Raw genomic sequence first — 20,448 nt, 5'->3', positions numbered from 1 at the left:
CGTCTTAGCTTTGAGGCTACAGAATAGCTGGATCATTAGGCCAGAGATTATGGATGAGTTACCTACAGCTTGGTTACCTACCTATGTGCTTTGTTTTGACAGTACTTTTTTTTTTCAAGTTTAAGCCTGTATTTAACATTGACAGATAAAAATCTTCACTTTTGGCTTTTCTTGAGAAAATTGGAAGATCTGGCAATAGTAGGTCTACATGACAGCCATTGCCTAGAAATGATTAGTGGCCGCATCTAGAGGTGGAATGTGCTCCATCAAGAAATAAGTCCACCCATTTACATTACCTAAATTATTGTAATCATTTGGAACATCGGACTCCTCCCTTAAGTTACTCTGGAAAGCACACTGGGAAAAAGGACTGGGATGTCTTTACTCAAAGTCCATAATTTGAGAGTTAACATTTATTATCCCTTGTAGTTTTGGGTTGCCTTTCTAAATATTTCAGGGTAGGAAGTGAAAATTTTGTCAGTTTATTCTTAAACACAAATCTGCTGCTGGTTCGATGTGCACATTTTCAGTAATGCCTGGTCACCAAGCTATAAGCAACTAGAGGAAAATTATCTCCGACCTGGAGGAAAGGGGAAGTTTTTTGTTTTTAGACTAGCTCTCTCACGAATCACGGGAAGGGAGATATTTAACAGGGCGAGTTTCACGGAAACGAGCTTCAGAAGATGCCCTTCACATGAGCTGAAGCTTACAGTGTACTCTCTGGAAATCACATTTCCTGTAAGAGCAAACAGCTACTTGGCATTCTCCGTGGTGAATTAGCAAATCATCTAAGAACTTTTAGGAGGGTAAGGAAGAACTAGTTATAATCCTACTTTTTTCTGCTGCGGTTCTGAATCTTCATTGAAGTGTCTATGATGGGGTTGCACAGCCCTGTAGAGAACTTCAGAGTCTGGCCGGAATGGTTGGGGGAAAGGAAAGATAAAAGACAATTTTAGTTTCATTGAACTCCCTCCTTTCTCTGCTTGTATTACTGGAGGCGACCACATCCGTTGGAGTAGTCATTTTCTGAGTTAAATTCATGTATATCAGAATTGGTTTTCCTTTCTGTAACACAAGATAATCACAAAATTATGATTTAGGGACATCTGAATGACTAAGATGACTCAATTTCTTTATCTGTAAATTAGAGATAATCTAATAACCAGTATATACCACATAACTTATAAGTTGTTTAGAGGATTAGACAATGCACGTTTGCGCTTCTCATTGATTTTACAGAATTAAGTACTTTCCTTGAAGAGTGACTGTTATTTGGACAGAGAAGGGGAAAACGCGGGTTTACTGAAAAGAAGTAATGCTACTAGAACAAAACAATGGGCCGGGCGCGGTGGCTCACGCCTATAATCCCAGCACTTTGGGAGGCCGAGGCAGGCGGATCACCTGTGGTCGGGAGTTCAAGACCAGCCTGACCAACATGGAGAAACCTCGTCTCTACTAAAAATACAAAATTAGCCGGGGCGGTGGCGCACGCCTGTAACCCCAGCTACTTGGGAGGCTGAGGCAGGAGAATCGCTTGAACCCAGGAGGTGGAGGTTGCTGTGAGCCGAGATCGCGCCATTGCACTCCAGCCTGGGCAACAAGAGCGAAACTCCATCTCAAAAAAAAAAAGAGAAAAACCTCGTTAACCAAGACTACAGTCCCACGGAACTGTACATCCTGTGTTTCCCGGTTGTAGCTCCGGGCCTTTTCCTGGTTGTACCTCAGGCCCTGCTTTTCCCACCCCCAGGAAGTGAAAGCCTTCCCAAGCCCCCAATGCATGCTGGGAGTTGCAGTCCCTTTTCTAAAGGCTGGGGCGGCCGTGAGGTCATCGGTGGTCGCCGGGAGCCGCCAGCACGTGGCGAGGAAGGGGCGGTGCGCGCCTGTTGTCTGCACCTGAGAGGGGGCAGGAGCTGCCGGCGCTTGCGCCTCCCGCCGCGGTGCCCTCCCGACATGCCGGAGGAGGCGGGCTTCCCGCCGGCCAAGAGATTCCGGCCGGGCTCTGGACCTCCAAGCCGCGCTGGGTCCTTCCCTCCCGGGAGGCAAGTGGTGATGCTGCTGACTGCGGGCAGCGGCGGCAGAGGTGGAGGAGGAGGCCGGAGGCAGCAGCCGCCCCTGGCCCAGCCCTCGGCCAGTCCCTACCCTGAAGCTGTGGAGCTGCAGCGCCGGAGTCTGCCCATCTTCCAGGCGCGGGGGCAACTGTTGGCCCAGCTCCGAAACCTGGACAACGCGGTCCTCATCGGTGAGTGGCCGCGCCGGCGGGCTCTTCCTTGCACTTCGTCCGTGGCTTAGCTAGAGCAGTTTTTCTTATATGCCTCTCAATCCCTTTCGTTCGTGGCTTCAACAAACCTGAATACCTTTCCTGGGCCAGACCTGGAGAGGGGCCTCGAAGAAGAGTCCGGCAGCCCTGCCCTGGAGGCGCTGGACAGCCCGGTGAGAGTGACCGACGTGTGTAGGCAAAGACTCACCTTCCGTGTAAAAGGGTAGAGAGACGCACCGGGGGCTTGCGGAGCTTAGAAGACTGGATCTGACCCAGTTTGTGAGGAGGCGGCTGGGGAGGTCGTGTGGGAGGGGGGGCATTCTAGGCAGGGGGGGAAAGCCCGTTTGAGAGATGGGAACCTGAACACATTCCGGTCAAAGGGAAGGTGTAGTTTCTGGTGCATGAAAAGAGGCAGAGTTGTGGGGCAGGGACTGATTGCATGGGGCTTACGATCCCCAACGTGTTAGGGGAGATACTGAAGGACGGAAAGGATGAGCACCCAAAGAGGGGAAGGAGACCCATGAGTGCCGCTAGTCAAAGGAGTAGAGAGTGAGCAGATGCAGCAGTCAAGTCCAGTTATACTGGACTTGGATATGATGCCCACTGGATTTGGATGTGAGCTATTTGTAAGAGTTAAAGAAAAAGGAAAGAAACACGAAACGCGGCTGGCAGTTAAAGACAGGTTTTCTTTAGTTAAAACCTGAGAGGCGGTCCTGGCCGATTTCGGTCAGGAGCCCTTTCTCTTACAGACTAAGAGTATATATTGGTGTTAGGGTGAGGGGGCTTATCACAAGCTTTGAATGTTTACATGTGTGGAGAAGTTTTTGGCGGGGTTGGACTCTTTGGGAGGACGGGAGGTTATCTTGGGGCAGACATTTTTCCGGCCGGAGGGGGTTTATCTCCCGGCTGGCATATTCCCGGCCAGAGTGGGGTTATCCGTTAACATGTCTCTGGTCGGGGAGGAGTTTGGAATGTTTCTGGCTGGAGATGTTATTTGTGGTTTATGGTCGTGCTGACCTTAGCCATTAGGCTGATGCCCTTTGGATTTAGGCAGTTTTTTATTAAGGTGAACTTTCGAATGAGGGGCTTGTCCAAGATGGTGATGCTCCTGCTTTGTCAATCCAGACCCTGTAGTTATAAAAAGGAGGAGGGACGGCATGTTCTTTCTGACTACTTCCTGCTAACGAGGGACGGAGACTTTCCTGGTCTCGGGTTGACTAGGAGCAGTGCCGCCTGTAGATGTTTTTGGGTAGTTGTTTGTGAAATGGCCATGATCCTGTCAGTTAAAAATCTTTGAAAAAGATTAATTAGGCAGGATAAGAACATTAGTCCCAGGCATATTATTAGGAGAGGGCCCAGGAATGGGATGACCCATGCTATGATTTTGTTTTCAAACCAAGAGTCCGTTTGGTGGTTTTGGTACTCCGTTAGCTTTTTAGCCTTTTCTTTAAGTTTTTTAGCAGCGCTTTTTACTAGGCCCGATTGGTTGATATAGAAACAGGCGTGAGCCACCGCACCTGGCCCCCTCAAAACAATTATTTAACCTTTTAACGTAGGTAAAAATGTGCATTCTTATCCCTTCTTATAATCTTTTTACCAAAAGTGTATTTTACTTTCCTTACACACCTTGCACATAAACTGTCTCTTCAATAGTTTTAAATACATGTTACACTGTTAACTTTTAGCAACCTTTACCTTTGTTGAAAACCTTGGTAAGTTTGGGATTTTAATTATGCGCTAGGTGTACAGCCTAGGACTTAAGACAGAAGTACATATAAAGTCTGGCTTATTTCAGCATTTAGCTCCATGTGTCCTAGGTTTTTCCTAGCTGCAAAGCAGGCAATTTGTACAGCTAAGAGTTATAGTGACATTTTATAAAGCATTCAGGAGGCCTAATCACTTTTAAATTGTAAAACATTTCTTGCATAAATTTCCTCATAAAATTTTTCACGACTTTCACAGACAATCTCTGACACTATTGATCGTGGATCCCATCGAGAGCTATTTCAACAAAGCTGTGTGGGTAACAGCTGATTTGTCATTGAGCTGAGGGCTGAAAGCAGGGGGAGCAGGCTTCTGTTTTGAGGAAAAAGAAGGGAAGCTGAGAGAAACTTTGCAGATGCTGCTCAATTTAGGATGGGGTTATGTGTGGATGAACGCACCCATCCTCATAAGTCGAAAATATCCTAAGTTGGAAATTCATTTAATATGCCCAGCCTACCTTCAGTGTGCTCGAAACATGTACATTAGCCTATGGTTGGGTGATATTATCTAACATGAAGCCTGTTTTATAATAAAGTCTTGAATATTTCATGTAATTTATTGAATACCATACTGAAAGTGACAAACAGTTGTGTGGGTACTCAAAAGTACCGTTTCTACTGTACGATTTTGACTTTTGCTCCATCCTGAAGTCGAACAGTTCTAAGACAAGGACGGTCTGTATTCAGAGGTTAAGGGGAAGAACTCAGTAGGGAGGGAGGCAGAAGATAGAATCAAGCTAACAGAGCATAGAGCAGGAGGCGTGGGGAAGTGGGGAGCTTGGCCACAAGGGCTGGATGCAGGGCTGGTCTGGAAGAGGAGGAAGGCTAAGAAGCTGCGGGGCTAGAGAACGGATGTAAGGATGGTGCACTGCAGGACTTGTAGGGGCAGTTAGGGAGAGATCACATTTTAGAACCCCACTTCTGTGAGACAGGTTCAGGAGCCCTGCTCAGAATGGGAGTCACTGGGCTTCAAGTGGGCCCTTAGGGAGGATGGAGTCAAGACAGGCTGCAACAACAAGAAAAAAGATCGATGGTAGTACTGGTGCCTAGGTGCATTTTGGCTACACTATAAACTCAGGTTTCCTTCTGCACAGCCAAATTATAGGTTGAACATCCCAAATTTGAAAATCCGAAATCCAGAATGGGCTCCAAGGAGCATTTCCTTTGAGCGTCATGTTAGGTGCTCAAAAAGTTTTGGATTTGGGAGCATTTAGGACTTCAGGTTTTCACATTTAAAATGGTCAGCCAGTAAGTATAATGCAAATATTACAAAACTTAAAAGAATCTAAAGTTCAAAACACTTCTGGTTCCAAGCATTTTGTATTTTACTTTAGCAATGCTCAGTTGCCCTGGTATAGGAGCACGAAAGATAGACAGAGGCGTTGATCAAAGTTTGGGGTTTTGCCTAGTGGATTCAGCAGGAAGATTGCAGAATAATCACATCCTTAGTCTGATTCTTGTCTGGGTCGGGAAGGATGAGCAGTCAGAGGGGGCTGACAGACTGACAGGAAAAAAAACCCACAAATAATGGGACTGGAGGACTTTTTGAGGTCAGAGAGGCCTGGTGGTAGCTAGAGGGAGGGGAAGGAAGCGCAGGTTTACTGAGTTCTTTGCTCTAATCAGGCACTGTTAAAGGAACTCACACAGGGTAGGAAATAACATTTACTGCGTGCTTATTGTATGCAAAATACTCAAGTACACCAGAGGGACATTCAGAGCACTGCCCTCTGGGAGCTTCGCTTCTGGTGTTGGAGGAGGACGGACACATTTAAACGCTTCTGTACAACACAGGATGGTCAGTGCTGGAAGAGAGAGGAACAAGGCACTACGGAGCCCAGAGGAGGGCCACTGTGCAGCCAGGGGAGCGTGTTTGAGGCCTAACTCATCTTAGAGTTTGCGAGGCAGGCAGTGTGAGGGCAGGTGTTCTGCCCATAGTGTGGGCAGAGGCAGAGGGTTTGAAGGGAGGCAGCAGGCTGGGGAGTGGCCAGCAGTTGACGGCAGCAGTGCATGAATGGATGTCTCGTCATGTCAGTCAGTATGCACAAATCTATGTAATGGTTGTATTTTATTTTATATTTTAACTATGTAAATTCCCTTTTGAACATTTATATTGTTTCCAATTTTTTTCTGTCAGGAGCAAAACCGAATAAAATCTCTTTGAAGCTGTGTCTTTATACACATGTTTACTTATTTTGTTAGAATCAATTGCTGCAAGTAGAATTGTGGGTCAAAGGATATAAACATTTTAAAGATTTAAAAAACATAATTTGGCCTCCTGAGAAACAATACCAATTAACCAGCTAATTTCGCCAGCAGTATACGTACCCGAATGCCCATTCTCCTGAGGCTTTACCAACTCAGGGTATTTTATCTTTTACTTCTGACTTTGAGCTGTTTGTTTGGTGAAATTTATGTCAATTTGCTTTTTGTTGTTGTTGTTTTTCTAAGACAGGGTCTCATTCTGTTGCCCATGCTGGAGTGTAGTGGTGTGATCATGGCTCACTGCAGCTCAACCTCCCAGGCTCAAGCAGTCCTCCCACCTCAGCCTTCAGAGTAGCTGGGACCACAGGCGTGCACCACCACGTCCAACTAATGTTTGTATTTTTTGTAGAGACAGCATCTCCCTATGTTGCCCAGGAGCAACTCCTGGGCTCAAGTGATCCTCGTCCCTTGGCCTCCCCACGTGCTAGGATTACAGGCATGAGCCACTGTGCCCAGCCGATTTGCATTTCTTTTTTTTTTTTTTTTTTTTTGGGACAGTGTCTCACACTATCTCCCAGGCTGGCATGCAGTGGCACAATCATGGCTTACTGTAACCTTGAACTCCTGGGCCTCATGATCCTTCTCTCTCAGCCTCCCTAGTAGCTGGGACTACAGGCACATGCAACCACACCAGGCTAATTGTTGTTGTTGTTGAGACGGGGTCTTGCTATGTTGCCCAGGCTGATCTTGAACTCCTGGGCTCAAGAGAGCCTCCTACCTCGGCCTCCCAAAGTGCTGAGATTATAGGTGCCAGCCCTGGTGCCCAGCCCCAATTTGCATTTCAGTGAGCCTTTTTTTTTTTTTTTTTTCCCTCTCTCCTAGGGGAAACTGGCTCTGGGAAGACAACTCAGATCCCTCAGTACCTGTATGAAGGAGGGATCAGCCGCCAGGGCATCATTGCTGTGACCCAGCCTCGTCGAGTAGCTGCCATCTCTCTTGCTACTAGAGTCTCAGATGAGAAGAGAACTGAACTCGGGAAGCTGGTACCTGGTTCCTTCTTTACTATTAGTACTTCTTGACTCAATAGCTCTCTCCCCATGCCCCCTGCCTTTTATTTTTCTAAACAAGACTCCTTTTACATAATGAGCTGCTTTCTTGCCTATTCTTCCGAGAGTTCTTTACTGGCTCCTGAGAGATCAGGGGCTCTATTGGTCCCATGTGCTTTGCTTTCAAAATCTGTCGTCAAGTTGGATAAATTAGTTGTTTTCCTTGAACATCTTAGCCTTCAGTAACTTAACTCTCTTATCTATATATCTTTCTAGAAAAATTGTAAGTATTATGCCAGTGTATATGTGAGTATTGAGACTGAGTCTCAGAACTGTATATAAGACAGATTTATTTGTGTGTGTGTGTGTACTCATTTCACTTAAAAATATCTTAGACGTCTTTTCGTATCTGTACATAGCTTCACATGAAACTTTTTTTTTTTTTTTTTTTTTTTTTGGAGATAGTCTTGCTCTGTTGCCCAGGCTGGAGTGCAGTGGCGCAATCTTGGCTCACTGCAACCTCCACCTCCCAGGTTCAAGTGATTCTCCTGCCTCAGCCTCCCGAGTAGCTGGGATTACAGGCGCATGCCACCACACCCAGCAGCTAATTTTTGTATTTTTTAGTAGAGACGGGGTTTCAGCATGTTGGTCAGGCTGGTCTCAAACTCCTGACCTCGTGGTCTGCCTGCCTCAGCCTCCCAAAGTGCTGGGATTACAAGTGTGAGCCACCGCACCCGGCCCACATGAAACTATTAAATAGCTTGAGGTAGAAGGTTAATTTTAAATATTCCTTGTAATAGTTACATTAATTGCGGTTAAAGTAAACTTGACCATCGTCTCTCTCAACAGCTAGACCGCATGCTTCCCAAGGGAGTGGGAAGCGTTGGTGTTGCTCTTGTTCACTGTGGTAGTGCAAGTGCCCAACTTAGTGCCGGACACAGTGGGCGCTCAAGAAATGTTTGATGACTGAATAAGTTGTTTCCCTGCACAGGTTGGCTATACAGTGCGCTTTGATGACGTCACCTCAGAAGACACCAGGATCAAGTTTCTGACAGATGGCATGCTTCTGCGTGAAGCAATTTCAGACTCTTTGCTTCGGAAGTACAGCTGTGTCATTTTGGATGAAGCTCACGAACGGACTATCCACACAGATGTGCTCTTTGGAGTGGTGAAAGCTGCACAGAAGAGGAGAAAGGAACTCGGGAAACTTCCTCTGAAAGTATGAGGGAAACTTCCCCTGAAAGTATGCGTAACACACGGAAGGAAACAGGCCTGGCCAGGCACAGTGGCTCACGCCTGTAATCCCAGCACTTTGGGAGGCCGAGGCCGGTGGATCACCTGAGGTCAGGAGTTTGAGACCAGCCTGGCCAACGTGGTGAAACCCTGTCTCTACTAAAAATACAAAAAATGATCCAGGCATGGTGGTACATGCCTGTCATTCCAGCTACTCGGGAGGCTGAGGCAGGAGAGTCACTTGAACAAGACTGAAATTCCGTCTTGATTTTTTTTTTTTTTTTTTTTTTTTTTTTTTTTTTTGAGACGGAGTCTCACTCTGTCACCCAGGCTAGAGTGCAGTGGTGCGATCTCAGCTCACTGCAAGCTCCGCCTCCCGGGTTCACGCCATTCTCCTACCTCAGCCTCCTGAGTAGCTGGGACTACAGGTGCCCGCCACCACACCTGGCTAATTTTTTGTATTTTTAGTAGAGACGGGGTTTCACCGTGTTAGCCAGGACGGTCTTGATCTCCTGACCTCGTGGTCTGCCTGCCTCGGCCTCCCAAAGTGCTGGGATTACAGGCGTGAGCCACCGCCCCCGGTGAAACACCATCTCAAAAAAAAAAAAAAAAGAAGGAAAGGAAAGGAAACAGGCCTGTGTGCTCTAGCAGGGTGTTTTCCTTTGCCTGTTCTGCTCAGAGCCTTGGAAGAAAGTTAACTATGATGGGGGTGGCACAGGCCTCAATCATCTGCTTTTGGGGCTTGAGAGGGACACGGAAAGGCCTTCCCACTGTTTGTTTCTGGTCTTCCTCTTCGTTCTCTTATGCAGGTGATTGTGATGTCAGCTACGATGGATGTGGACCTGTTCTCTCAGTATTTCAATGGCGCCCCCGTCCTCTACCTAGAGGGTCGGCAGCATCCAATCCAAGTGTTTTACACCAAACAGCCTCAGAATGATTACCTGCATGCCGCACTTGTCTCCGTCTTCCAGATCCACCAGGTATGGTGCTGGGGGCAAATTCCTGAAAAGTTCTCTTTTATCTTGCAGTTGGTAGTGAGAACATCGAGCCTTGAAAAGAAAAGCTACTGAATAAAACAACTTTGTGAGTTGTGATCAAGATGAATAAGGAGGCTGGGCGCGGTGGCTCACGCCTGTAATCCCAGCACTTTGGGAGGCCGAGGCGGGTGTATCACGAAGTCAGGAGATCAAGACCGTCCTGACTAACACGGTGAAACCCCGTCTATACTAAAAATACAAAAAATTAGCTGGGCGTGGCGGCGGGCGCCTGTAGTCCCAGCTACTCGGGAGGCTGAGGCAGGAGAATGGCGTGAACCCGGGAGGCGGAGCTTGCAGTGAGCCGATATCGTGCCACTGCACTCCAGCCTGGGCAACAGAGCGAGACTGTCTCAAAAAAAAAAAAAAAGGTACTTTTTATTTTGCAACCCAGTACGTTATACATATAACTGAAATAAGTCTATGAAACACTGCTTCTGGCCAGGCATGGTGGCTCACACCTGTAATCCCAACGCTTTGGGAGGCTAAGGCAGGAGGATCACTTGAGTCCAGGAGTTCAAGACCAGTCTGACAACATAGCAAAACCCTGTCTCTATAAAAAATTATAAAAATTATTTTTAAAAGAAGAAACACTACGTCTTTTACTACATGTAGGGTACTCTGATATTTTGTACCTCATTTAAAGAAAAAGTTGGCTGGGCACAGGGGCTCACACCTGTAATCCTAGCACTTTGGGAAGCAGAGGTGGGTAGGATTGCTTGAGCTCAGGAGTTTGAGACCAGCCTGGGCGACACAGCAGGACCTCATCTGTACTAAAAATAAAACAATCAGCCAGGTGTGGTGGTGCATGCCTATAGTCCCAGCTACTTGGGATGCTGAGGTAGGAGGATCACTTAAGCCTGGAAGATTAAGGCTGTAGTGAACTATGATCACCGCACTCCAGCCTGGGAGACAGAGCAAGATCCTATCTCAAAAAAAGAAAAAAAAAGAAAAAGTTGACATTGGCCCAATAATGGGTTGCAACTTAGAGTTTCTTTTTTTTAAAACTATATTAGGAGAATATTTTAAAATATTTTCTCATTTTATTAAACATTTACTTCAAAAATTTGAATCATTAAGTCACTTTTGTTTAATTTGTATAAAATTTAATGTTTTTACCTTCCTATTAGTTTTCTGAGAAAATCCAGAGGCAAACTTTTTTTTTTTTTTTTTGAGATGGAGTCTCGCTCTGTCGCCCAGGCTGGAGTGCAGTGGCGCGATCTCAGCTAACTGCAAGCTCTGCCTCCCGGGTTCAGGCCATTCTCCTGCCTCAGCCTCCCGAGTAGCTGGGACTACAGGCACCCGCCACTACGCCCGGCTAACTTTTTTGTACTTTTAGTAGAGACGGGGTTTCACCGTGGTCTCGATCTACTGACCTTGTGAGCCGCCCGCCTCGGCCTCCCAAAGTGCTGGGATTACAGGTGTGAGCCACCGCGCCCGGCCACATTAATTTTTATTTAATTAATTTACTTATTTAGAGACGGGGTCTCATTCTGTCACCCAGGCTGGAGCACAGTGCATAATCATAGCTACTACAGCCTCGATCTCCTGGGGTCAAGCCGTCCTCCTGTCTTTGCCTCCTGAGTAGCTGGAACTATAGGCACACACCACTACACCTGGCTAATTTTTTTTTGATGTGTTGTAGAGACAGGGTCTTGCTATGTTGCCCAGGCTGGTCGCAAACTCCTGGCCTCAAGTGATTTTCCTGACTCAGCCTCCCAAAGCACTGGGATTGCAGATGTGAGAAACCGTGCCCAGTCAATTTTTATTTTAAAATAAGTGATGCATATGGGATTTAAAGTTTTAAAAAGTCAAGTAGTTTATAGTAAAAGGTTATAATAAAAGAATAGCATTTGTTTTTACTTCAACATCCCAGATTTCTGCTGTTTAGGGCACCTACTTTCAATCTCTACATATTGCTTTCATGTTTCTAAACTACCTTGCTATGACCACTATTTTTTGAGTTATGGGTATCAGGCATCATATGCTAATTTCTTATCATGGTGACAAAAGTTTAGAATGCCCCTCCCCAACCCCCTTTATCTCCAACCTCTTGACAGTTCTATCAGGTTTTTGTTTAGGTTTTTGTTTTTGAGGCAGGATCTTGCTATGTTGCCCAGGCTGGTCGTGAACTCCTGGGCTCAAGCAATCCTCCCACCTCAGCATTGGGAGTAGCTAGGACTACATGCTTGCACCCCTGTGTCTGGCCTATTATGATGTTTTCTGAGTCCAGTATCAATGCTAACAATATTATGACCACACACTGCTAGTAGCACACCATCATCCCTATACCTTGTTTCTTGAACAACGCAGTCGTGCGAGCTTTCTGGGTAGCTCTGGCTCGTTTTTCCCCAAATATTCCAACATCTCTCATATGCCAATCATGTATAGTTCTGTGTTCAAGCACAGTCTGTCCTTTCAGAGTCCCTTATGCTGCTGTTCCAGCTGGGGCAGGTGGCTCTTCTGGGCCTTTGTGCAGTTGTCATCTTGACTCTTCCCTTTGTCACCATTTTCCCATGGTGAAGCCCATAGCTTCCCAGTCTCCTGGCCGTCCTGGGTAGGAGGGAACTGGAGGGTTTAACCACACTATACTCAGACTTTGAACCAATCCCTGAGTTTTCATTCTCCCACAACATAATTTGTAGTTTCCTCCCTCCAGCCAAGTCATCCAGCCCCTTTCCCCTCTCTCTTCCAAAATGAATTGAGCCTCCTCATCTCTCATTGCCTTTTCTTTCTGAGACAGTGGGCTTTACCGTCGTTTTCATGGTGTTTGGGGAAGAAGTCTGCCTTGTTCAACTGCAGAAAGCAAACGAGAATTTTTCATGAATGATGGCTACTGGTGCATTATGTTACCACTGGCTTCGATGAATTCTCCTACTGATGAGGTTTTGACTGTTTTAGATTTTATCCTGTCTGTGTATATCTCTGAACATTTGTTCTGTTAATACTGGGCTGAAAAAAAATACACATTTAAAAATACATATTTTTACATATATACATAAACATACATATAATTATTAACATTTTTTTCTATTTATTTTGCCATTAGGCACTTTTTTTTTTGAGATGGAGTCTCACCGTGTCACCCAGGCTGGAGTGCAGTGACACGAGCTCGGCTCACTGCAACCTCTACCTCCCAGGTTCAAGTGATTCTTGTGCCTCAGCCTCCTGAGTATCTGGGATCACACCCAGCTAACTTTTGTTATTTTTAATAGAGATGGGATTTCACTGTGTTGGACAGGCTGGTCTCAAACTGCTGACCTCAACCCATTTGCCTGCCTCAGCCTCCCAAAGTGCTGGGGTTACAGGCATGAGCTACTGCGCCCAGTCCATCAAGCACTTCATTTTATTTTATTTTTTTGAGATGGATCGCTCTGTCGCCCAGGTTGGAGTGCAGTGATGCAATCTCAGCTCACTGCAACCTCCACCACCCATGTTCAAGTGATTCTCCTGCCTCAGCCTCCTGAGTAGCTGGGATTACAGGCGTGCGCCACCACACCCGGCTAATTTTTTGTATTTTTAGTAGAGACAGGGTTTCACCATGTTGGTCAAGCTGGTCTCGAACTCCTGACCTCAGGTGATCTGGCCGCCTTGGCCTCCCAAAGTATTAAGCACTTTACATCAAACAAATTAATGTATCTGATCAGAAATCAAAGAAAAATCAGGGCATTAGGTATGTCATTCACACTTGGGTGTTGTTCCCTTTGAAAGTGAGGAATCCCATTAACCTCAGTATCTCAAGCAGTTGTCTGAGTATAGTGTATGTTTTGGGGCATGTGAAAGTGCTTTCAACGGCATCATTCATTAAAGGCTCCTTTTCCAGCATGGCTGCGCCTGTTCATTTCCATGGGTTACGATTTCCCCAAGTTGCCTTCTGTTTTGTCAACTTCATCTTTCAAGATGCTTATAAAAGGAAGGAAGCTTCATGCAGATTTTATTTGTTTGCCTGATTATGCTTTTCATGGTATTGTTCTTGTTAGAAAAATCAATCTGATGATTTTCCTTCAAAATGTCATCACTTGGCCTATAAACGTAGCTGGCTAACTCCTATATATTACAGTTTTGTTTTTTGTGTTTTTGAGTCAGGTTCTCGTTCTGTCGCCCAGGCTGGAGTGCAGTGGCAAGCAGCTGGAACTATAGGCATGTGCCACCACCCCTGACCAATTTAAAAAAAAGTGTCTTGTAGAGATGGGATCTTGCTGCATTGCCCAGGCTGGTCACAAACTCCTGGCTGCAAACGATCCTCCTGCCTCGGCCTCTCAAAGTGCTGAGTTTACAGGCGTGAGCCATCACACCCAGCCTGTTACCATTTACACACTGCTGGTAAGGGTTCTCTCCAAGCTAGACATCAACATTTAGGCTCATTTACATTTCCATAGTTAAGAAAAATAACTCTGGGAAACATCATCAATCACCATTGTCTTTTTCTGTGCAAGCTGCAATTCCATCAATGCCTAGTAAACCCACTCTACCTTTTTTACAGGAAGCCCCTTCTTCACAGGACATCCTGGTGTTCCTCACTGGGCAGGAGGAGATTGAAGCCATGAGCAAGACGTGCCGAGACATTGCCAAGCACCTCCCAGATGGCTGCCCTGCGATGCTGGTCCTTCCTCTGTACGCCTCCCTGCCCTATGCACAGCAGCTCCGAGTCTTCCAAGGGGCCCCAAAGGTGAGTGCACCACCTCTTCTTTCCAGCCCTATTCTGGGCACCCAGACGGATCCACCAGTGAGGTCTGTGTACCTGTTACCAGGCTCCAGGTAAGGTATATGGGATGGGATACCCAGGTGCCAGATCAGCGCATTGAGGAGACACAGGAATACAATGCATGGTGACACATACAGCGCTCCTGTGATAGGAGCAGGGAGACAGTTGTTGGGATGAGGGAGAGTATAAACCAAAGCTGCAAGGTAAATGAGTGACTTCTAAGGACCAGCATAAATTGCATTTGTCCATAGTGCTATTTATTGTGTGCCTTTGCCATGCCAGGCACTGTGCTAGCATTTATATCCACTGTCTCTCACCTCGTGGGAACCGGCAAGGCAGGTTATGACCCCATGGGGATCCTGAGGCCCCAAGAGGGGAAGTAACAATTGCTCAAGGGGGCGCATAGTAAGTCACTGGCAGGGCCACAATTCCAACCCACATCTACTTGCTTCTGATTCCTGTGCTTGTTCCACTACATCTCATTGCCTCAAATTGACCTTTAAGACTGCAGCGTCCCCTTCCCCTGCCCAGTTTACTGACCAACCATTAATATTAATGACTGCCATTAATAATGGAGTCATCTTTCCTTGGTCATGAGTGAATTGTGGAAATTAATGGTGAGAATATGTCTGAAGACTTCTGAATCATCCGTGTGTCAATGCGGCTTTTTGGTTTTCTTCCTCCTTTTAGGGCTATCGCAAAGTGATCATTTCAACCAACATCGCTGAAACCTCCATAACCATTACAGGAATAAAATATGTAGTTGACACGGGCATGGTTAAAGCAAAGAAGTATAACCCTGGTGAGAATTTGTAGTTCATGAATGTCTCTCCTGTGTCTGAAACTGTAGTCCCACAGTTTTCCTCTGAGTGTTTCATGTTTGTAACTAACAAATTCAGGTGGCAGGTGCCATGAGTGAGATCACCTACACTCCAGGTCCACAAAGGAGTCCTGAGGCGGGTATGTGAGACAGGAAGTAGAGGCAGGAAAGAAGAGCCCAGGTTGAACAAACTTGGGCACACAGGGTCAGGGACCTGGGCAGAGGGTCTGGTACCCCATCAGAAGTCGGCTCTAAGGCCAGGGACAGCTGGGTGTCAATCAAAGGCTGTCATCAGAAACTATATATATATATGGCTGGTTTGAGCTCCCAGGTTTCTCAGGAAGGAACCAGATCTCCTGACTGAGGTGAGGCATGGAAGGAGCACTGGCTTCTCCTAAGAAGGTGCAGTGGGGGGCTAACTTAAGGTCATCTTGACTCATGTCTGTTTTATACTTCGCTTTATTCCACAGAGGATTTGAGGCCACTGAAATTACTGCTCCCAATTATTGAACTGAAATGCTCTAGTAAACATTTGAGGGCCCTGACTTCCACAGGTGTATCTTTTTGAGATGACGTAGGTGAAAGAGCTTGGGTCTCCAGTGCCTGGCTAAGAATACACCTTTATCAAGAAAATGAACTTCATGTACTGCTAGAAAACAGACATCACATTATTTCTGTCTTACAACAGAACTGGGAGGGAGGATAAAGCACACAAGTGATTTGAGGCATTTAATTTCAGAGTCATTGATTGATAGTATGACCCCCATCCTAGTTTGCTGAAACTGTCCCAGTTCTAGCACCCAAAATCCCACATCCCAGGAAACCCTCTGTCCCAAGCAAACTGGAGGGGTTGGCTGTCCTACCATCTAAGGCAAGACCTCGGAAACTACTCTTCTCGCCCCTTGCTGCATGCGTGAGATTTTTCTGATGTTTTTGTAACATTTCACACTGGGCTTATTGCAAAGCCTTGTTTCACTAGGGCCAAACCGCTGCGGAGCAACCTGGTTTTGTGCTGTCCATTGTGCTAGCCTTGAGGTTTTCTGGACCCCTGTGTTGCTGAAAGAACCACTGGTGTGCTTCTTTTTATCGACACTGTAGAAAGAGTTTGTTCATGTGATGAAGCACTAATGGGGCTCACTCTCCGTCCAGACAGTGGTCTTGAGGTGTTAGCAGTGCAGCGGGTATCGAAGACGCAGGCTTGGCAGCGCACAGGGAGGGCTGGCAGAGAGGACAGTGGCATCTGTTACCGGCTCTACACGGAGGAGGAGTTTGAGAAGTTTGATAAGACGACCGTGCCAGAGATCCAGAGGTAGGCACCAGTTGCTCCTGCACTGCTGCTGTTTGTCCCCATGTCTCTCCTGCTTGCCCAGAGCTGTAGTTTTTACTCACACTCCTCCATGAGGGGTTCTGACTCAATGGCAGACGGATCAGATCATGACCCTGGTCTCACGCTCTTCACAGGTGTAACCTGGCCAGTGTGATGCTTCAGCTTCTAGCAATGAAAGTCCCAAATGTGCTCACCTTTGACTTCATGTCCAAGCCATCTCCAGGTAAGTGAAATCCACAGTTTTGCAGAAGGTGGGTGAGGAGACAAACAACAACAAATGGACACTTCCAAAAAAATAAAGTATTTTGGTCATCTCCTTTTGTTTATTTAATTTTGTGGATAACAACATTAGTTATTAGAGAAGCATCTGAAAATCATGAAACGATAGATGGATACATTGATTGACTTTTAAAGAGACAGGGTCTCACTGTGTGGCCCAGGTGGAGGTGCAGTGACTATTCACAGGCTCCATCACAGCCTCCAACTCCTGGGCTCCAGGGATCCCCCCGCCTCAGCCTCCCAAGTAGCTGGGACCACGGGCACGTGCCAGTGCTCCTAGCTATGAAACGATAGATTCTGTACTAGCAGCACCATCAGTAAGGTTCCTTGACCTCTGGAACCAGTGAAGGTCATCATGCGAGTCCTTGGGATACTACAGAAATGTAATGAAATTGTATTTTTATCAGCACAGGGACTGCAAAGATCACATTTCTTTGCCTTTAACTGGAATTCGATCAGTCTCTCCTGTTCATTAGTAATTTCTCTACAGAGGAAGAAAATACTTGGAAATCTTTATGATAGTGGCTTTGGCACCTGGCCTCTCATCAATGCACCATTTTCCTTTTCTTTTTTTTTTTCCTCCCTTTTCTTAAGAAATGCAATTGGTTTAAAAAAGAAAGAAAACACAAAGTCACCAATTGATGGGTATACAAGGGTCCTGCCCTGATCCTCAGGTTCATAGTTTTCTTCCCCTAGAACAACCACTGGAACCATTTTCTAGTAGACTTCTAGAGCAATTGTATGCATATGTGAGTATATGTAGTGTGTTTAATTTTATTTATTTATTTATTTATTTATTTTTGAGACGGGGTCTCACTCTGGTTGTCCAGTCTGGAGTGCAGTGGCACATTCTCAGCTCACTGCAGCCTCAACCTCCCGGGCTCAGGTGATTCTACCACATCAGCTTCCCAAGTAGCTGGGACTACAGGTGTGAGCCACCAAGCCCCCACTGTAGTATGTTTTTGTTTTTGTTTTTGTTTTGAGACAGGGTCTCATTCTGTTGCCCAGGCTGGAGTGCAGTGGTGCGATCCCAGCTCACTGCAACCTCCGCCTGCTGGGTTCAAGTGATTCTCCTGCCTCAGGCTCCCGAGTAGCTAGGACTACAGGTGTGCACCACCGTGCCCGGCTAATTTTTGTATTTTTTAGTATAGATGGAGTTTCACTATGTTGACCAGTCTGGTCTTGAACTCCTGACCTCAGGTGGTCCGCCCGCCTCGGTCTTCCAAAGTGCTAGGATTACAGGCGTGAGCCACCACACTTGGCCTGTAGTATGTTTTAAAACACAAATAGCAACACACATTGAGCATTGTTCTGTGCTTGATTTTTTTTCTTTCATTGCTAAATCCTTACAAACAAATGAAGAAGATACATAAGGTGTAGGGAATGGTTAAAATCTAACACCTGTGTACCCAGTTGAAGCCCCCAGGACTCCCCCACCACCCGCTTGCCCTCGCCTCCTTCCACTCCTTTGGGGTACCCACTCTTCCACATTTTGTTTGTAATTGCCTTGCTTTTCTTTACTGTTTTACTATATGCGTATATATCCCTAAACCACCTGTTGTTTGTAAGTTTATGTTAGTTATTCTTGAGTAAGCTGTTTTCATTCAGCTTGTTCCGTATAGTTTATTTGTGTTGATGCTTTTTCACACTAAGTGCTGTTCCATTCTGTGAATAACCAAAATGCATTTATCCATCCTTCAATTGGTAAATATTGCTTTAAAAAAGCAATGAGAAACACACTGCTTTTTTTCATTTAATACATTTTACAGATCACTCCTTATTGGGGTGTATATATTTACTACATCCTTAGAAATGCTTTTTTATTCTTTAATAGTTAATATATTTACATGGTTCGAAGTTTAAAAAATATAAAATAGTAAATAGTAATAATGTCCTTCTCACCCCCTTGTCTCCCAGCCTCCCAGCTGGCCCCTGAAACAACTGCTATTTCCATTGTTAGGTGTTTGGTTCTGGCGATATGGTCTCTATGCGATGTTTATCTGCCGGTGAAATTCGTAAGTGTAACATTGCTGGGTCAGATGTTACACTTTTAATGTGTATATTCAAAATCTACATACATATTACCAAATTACAGGTCATTTAAAAAGAGAATTGAGGCTGGGCATGGTGGCTCACACCTGTAATCCTAGCACTTTGGGAGGCCAAGGCGGGCAGATCACCTGAGGTCAAGAGTTTGAGACCAGCCTGGCTAACATGGTGAAACCCTGTCTCACTAAAAAATACAGAAATTAGCTGGGTGCGGTGGTGGGCACCTGCGGTCCCAGCTACAGGGGAAGCTGAGGCAGGAGAATCGCTGGAACCCAGGAGGCAGAGGGTGCAATGAGCCGAGATCACGCCATTGCACTTCAGCATGGGCAACAGAGCAAGACTGTCTCAGAAAAGGGAATTGAACTGAAGACAGTGATGTCATTCTTTGACAAGTGTGTCAAGGGGGCAGTGGCGGTTAAGATTTTTGCTGTTGTTTGATGTAGTTATCAAAAGCTCCCAGAAATACTGAACTAGCTGCAACTTCATTTTTTTGGACTTTTGGCTCCTTTTTATTTCTCTGTTTCTTTAGATCACATTCAGGCGGCCATTGCCCAACTGGACCTGTTAGGTGCTCTTGAACATAAGGATGACCAGCTTACCCTGACTCCAATTGGAAGAAAGATGGCAGCATTTCCTTTAGAACCTAAATTTGCCAAAGTAAATGATACCCTCTCCTTAGTCCCCTTTCTGTACATTACAGTTAATCGTCCCAAAGTAGAACCATTTACCCAGTGCTTCTAGATTAATCTCACTTTTTCTCTTACATAATTACCTACCCCTAGTTTGCAAATAGCCCTGATTTATGTTCAGCGTGGGATTCAAAGATATGAAGTCAAGAGCCCCTACCCACAAGAAATTTGGAACTCTGTAGGGAAGGCAGTCACCTGTTTTATTGAATATTAAAGAGTGAAATAACACTAACGTACGTCGCCATGGTTTTAGAAATACCTGCCCTTTAACTCCTTAGAAGGGAAGCTGCAAAAGCAGCGTACAGAAATAGTGCATTCTAAAGCTAGGAGAAAGCCGGGTTTACTCAATTTAAAATTTTGGTTTGCAGACCATCCTCATGTCCCCCAAATTCCACTGTACAGAGGAGATCCTGACCATTGTCTCCCTGCTGTCTGTGGACAGCGTCCTCCACAACCCTCCTTCCCGGCGAGAGGAAGTGCAAGGGGTCCGCAAGAAGTTCATATCCAGCGAGGGGGATCACATGACCCTGCTCAATATCTATCGGACCTTCAGAAACCTAGGCGGAAATAAGGTGAGCCTTGTCTTGCTCCTGTTCTCCAGCGATAGCTGCTTGTCTCTGCTGTATGCTTCCCTTTTTCTACTGAAGCCGTACAAAAAGTATGCTTTCCCTTTTTGGCTAAATTATCTAAAGAATCACAAAAAGAAAGCCAGACAGCATTTCAGAAATGCCTCAGTACTGGGAGGTTACCAAAGAAGTGTCATTCTGGTCTCTGTTCTGAATGTGTTTAACTGAACAAGACTTAAGTGACTCCCAACCCATCAAAACTTAATTGGAACTTAATAAAGTAATATGTCTAATAATGATAGTGCGTACCGATGAATGAGTACTTACTCTGTGCCAAGCCCCATGCTAAGCACTTTTTAATGTATGATCTCATTTATTCAGTAAAGTAATCCTAAGAAATGAGCACTGTTATTACTATTTTTTATATTCGTGAAACATGTAGTCACGGAAGCGAAGCTTCGTGCAGTTCTAAAACTTG

The 20,448-nt window shown here is 45.7% G+C and overlaps 1 protein-coding gene across 3 annotated transcripts in view; it reads left to right on the top strand.

The window, feature by feature from the left end:
* The first annotated feature begins 1,757 nt into the window (after positions 1-1,757).
* DHX33 (DEAH-box helicase 33) overlaps positions 1,758-20,448 on the top strand; it is a 27,559-nt gene continuing 8,868 nt past the window's right edge. Inside the window, exons 1-10 of one of the 3 annotated variants that reach the window (XM_002826903.5) lie at positions 1,758-2,239; positions 7,105-7,265; positions 8,260-8,487; positions 9,311-9,481; positions 14,019-14,204; positions 14,931-15,042; positions 16,210-16,369; positions 16,522-16,610; positions 19,245-19,372; positions 19,773-19,976. In XM_002826903.5, the coding sequence (XP_002826949.3) occupies positions 1,774-2,239; positions 7,105-7,265; positions 8,260-8,487; positions 9,311-9,481; positions 14,019-14,204; positions 14,931-15,042; positions 16,210-16,369; positions 16,522-16,610; positions 19,245-19,372; positions 19,773-19,976 (1,905 nt within the window). In that variant the 5' untranslated portion in view covers positions 1,758-1,773. The remainder of the gene's footprint in view (positions 2,240-7,104; positions 7,266-8,259; positions 8,488-9,310; positions 9,482-14,018; positions 14,205-14,930; positions 15,043-16,209; positions 16,370-16,521; positions 16,611-19,244; positions 19,373-19,772; positions 19,977-20,448) is intronic. The other 2 variants (XM_054536056.2, XM_054536057.2) reach the window with 2 other exon arrangements.

Source organism: Pongo abelii, chromosome 19 (genome assembly GCF_028885655.2).
Source record: "Pongo abelii isolate AG06213 chromosome 19, NHGRI_mPonAbe1-v2.0_pri, whole genome shotgun sequence".
NCBI lineage: Eukaryota > Metazoa > Chordata > Mammalia > Primates > Hominidae > Pongo > Pongo abelii.
Note: the sequence above shows the minus strand (reverse complement) of the source record. Positions and strands in the feature narration are given on the sequence as shown.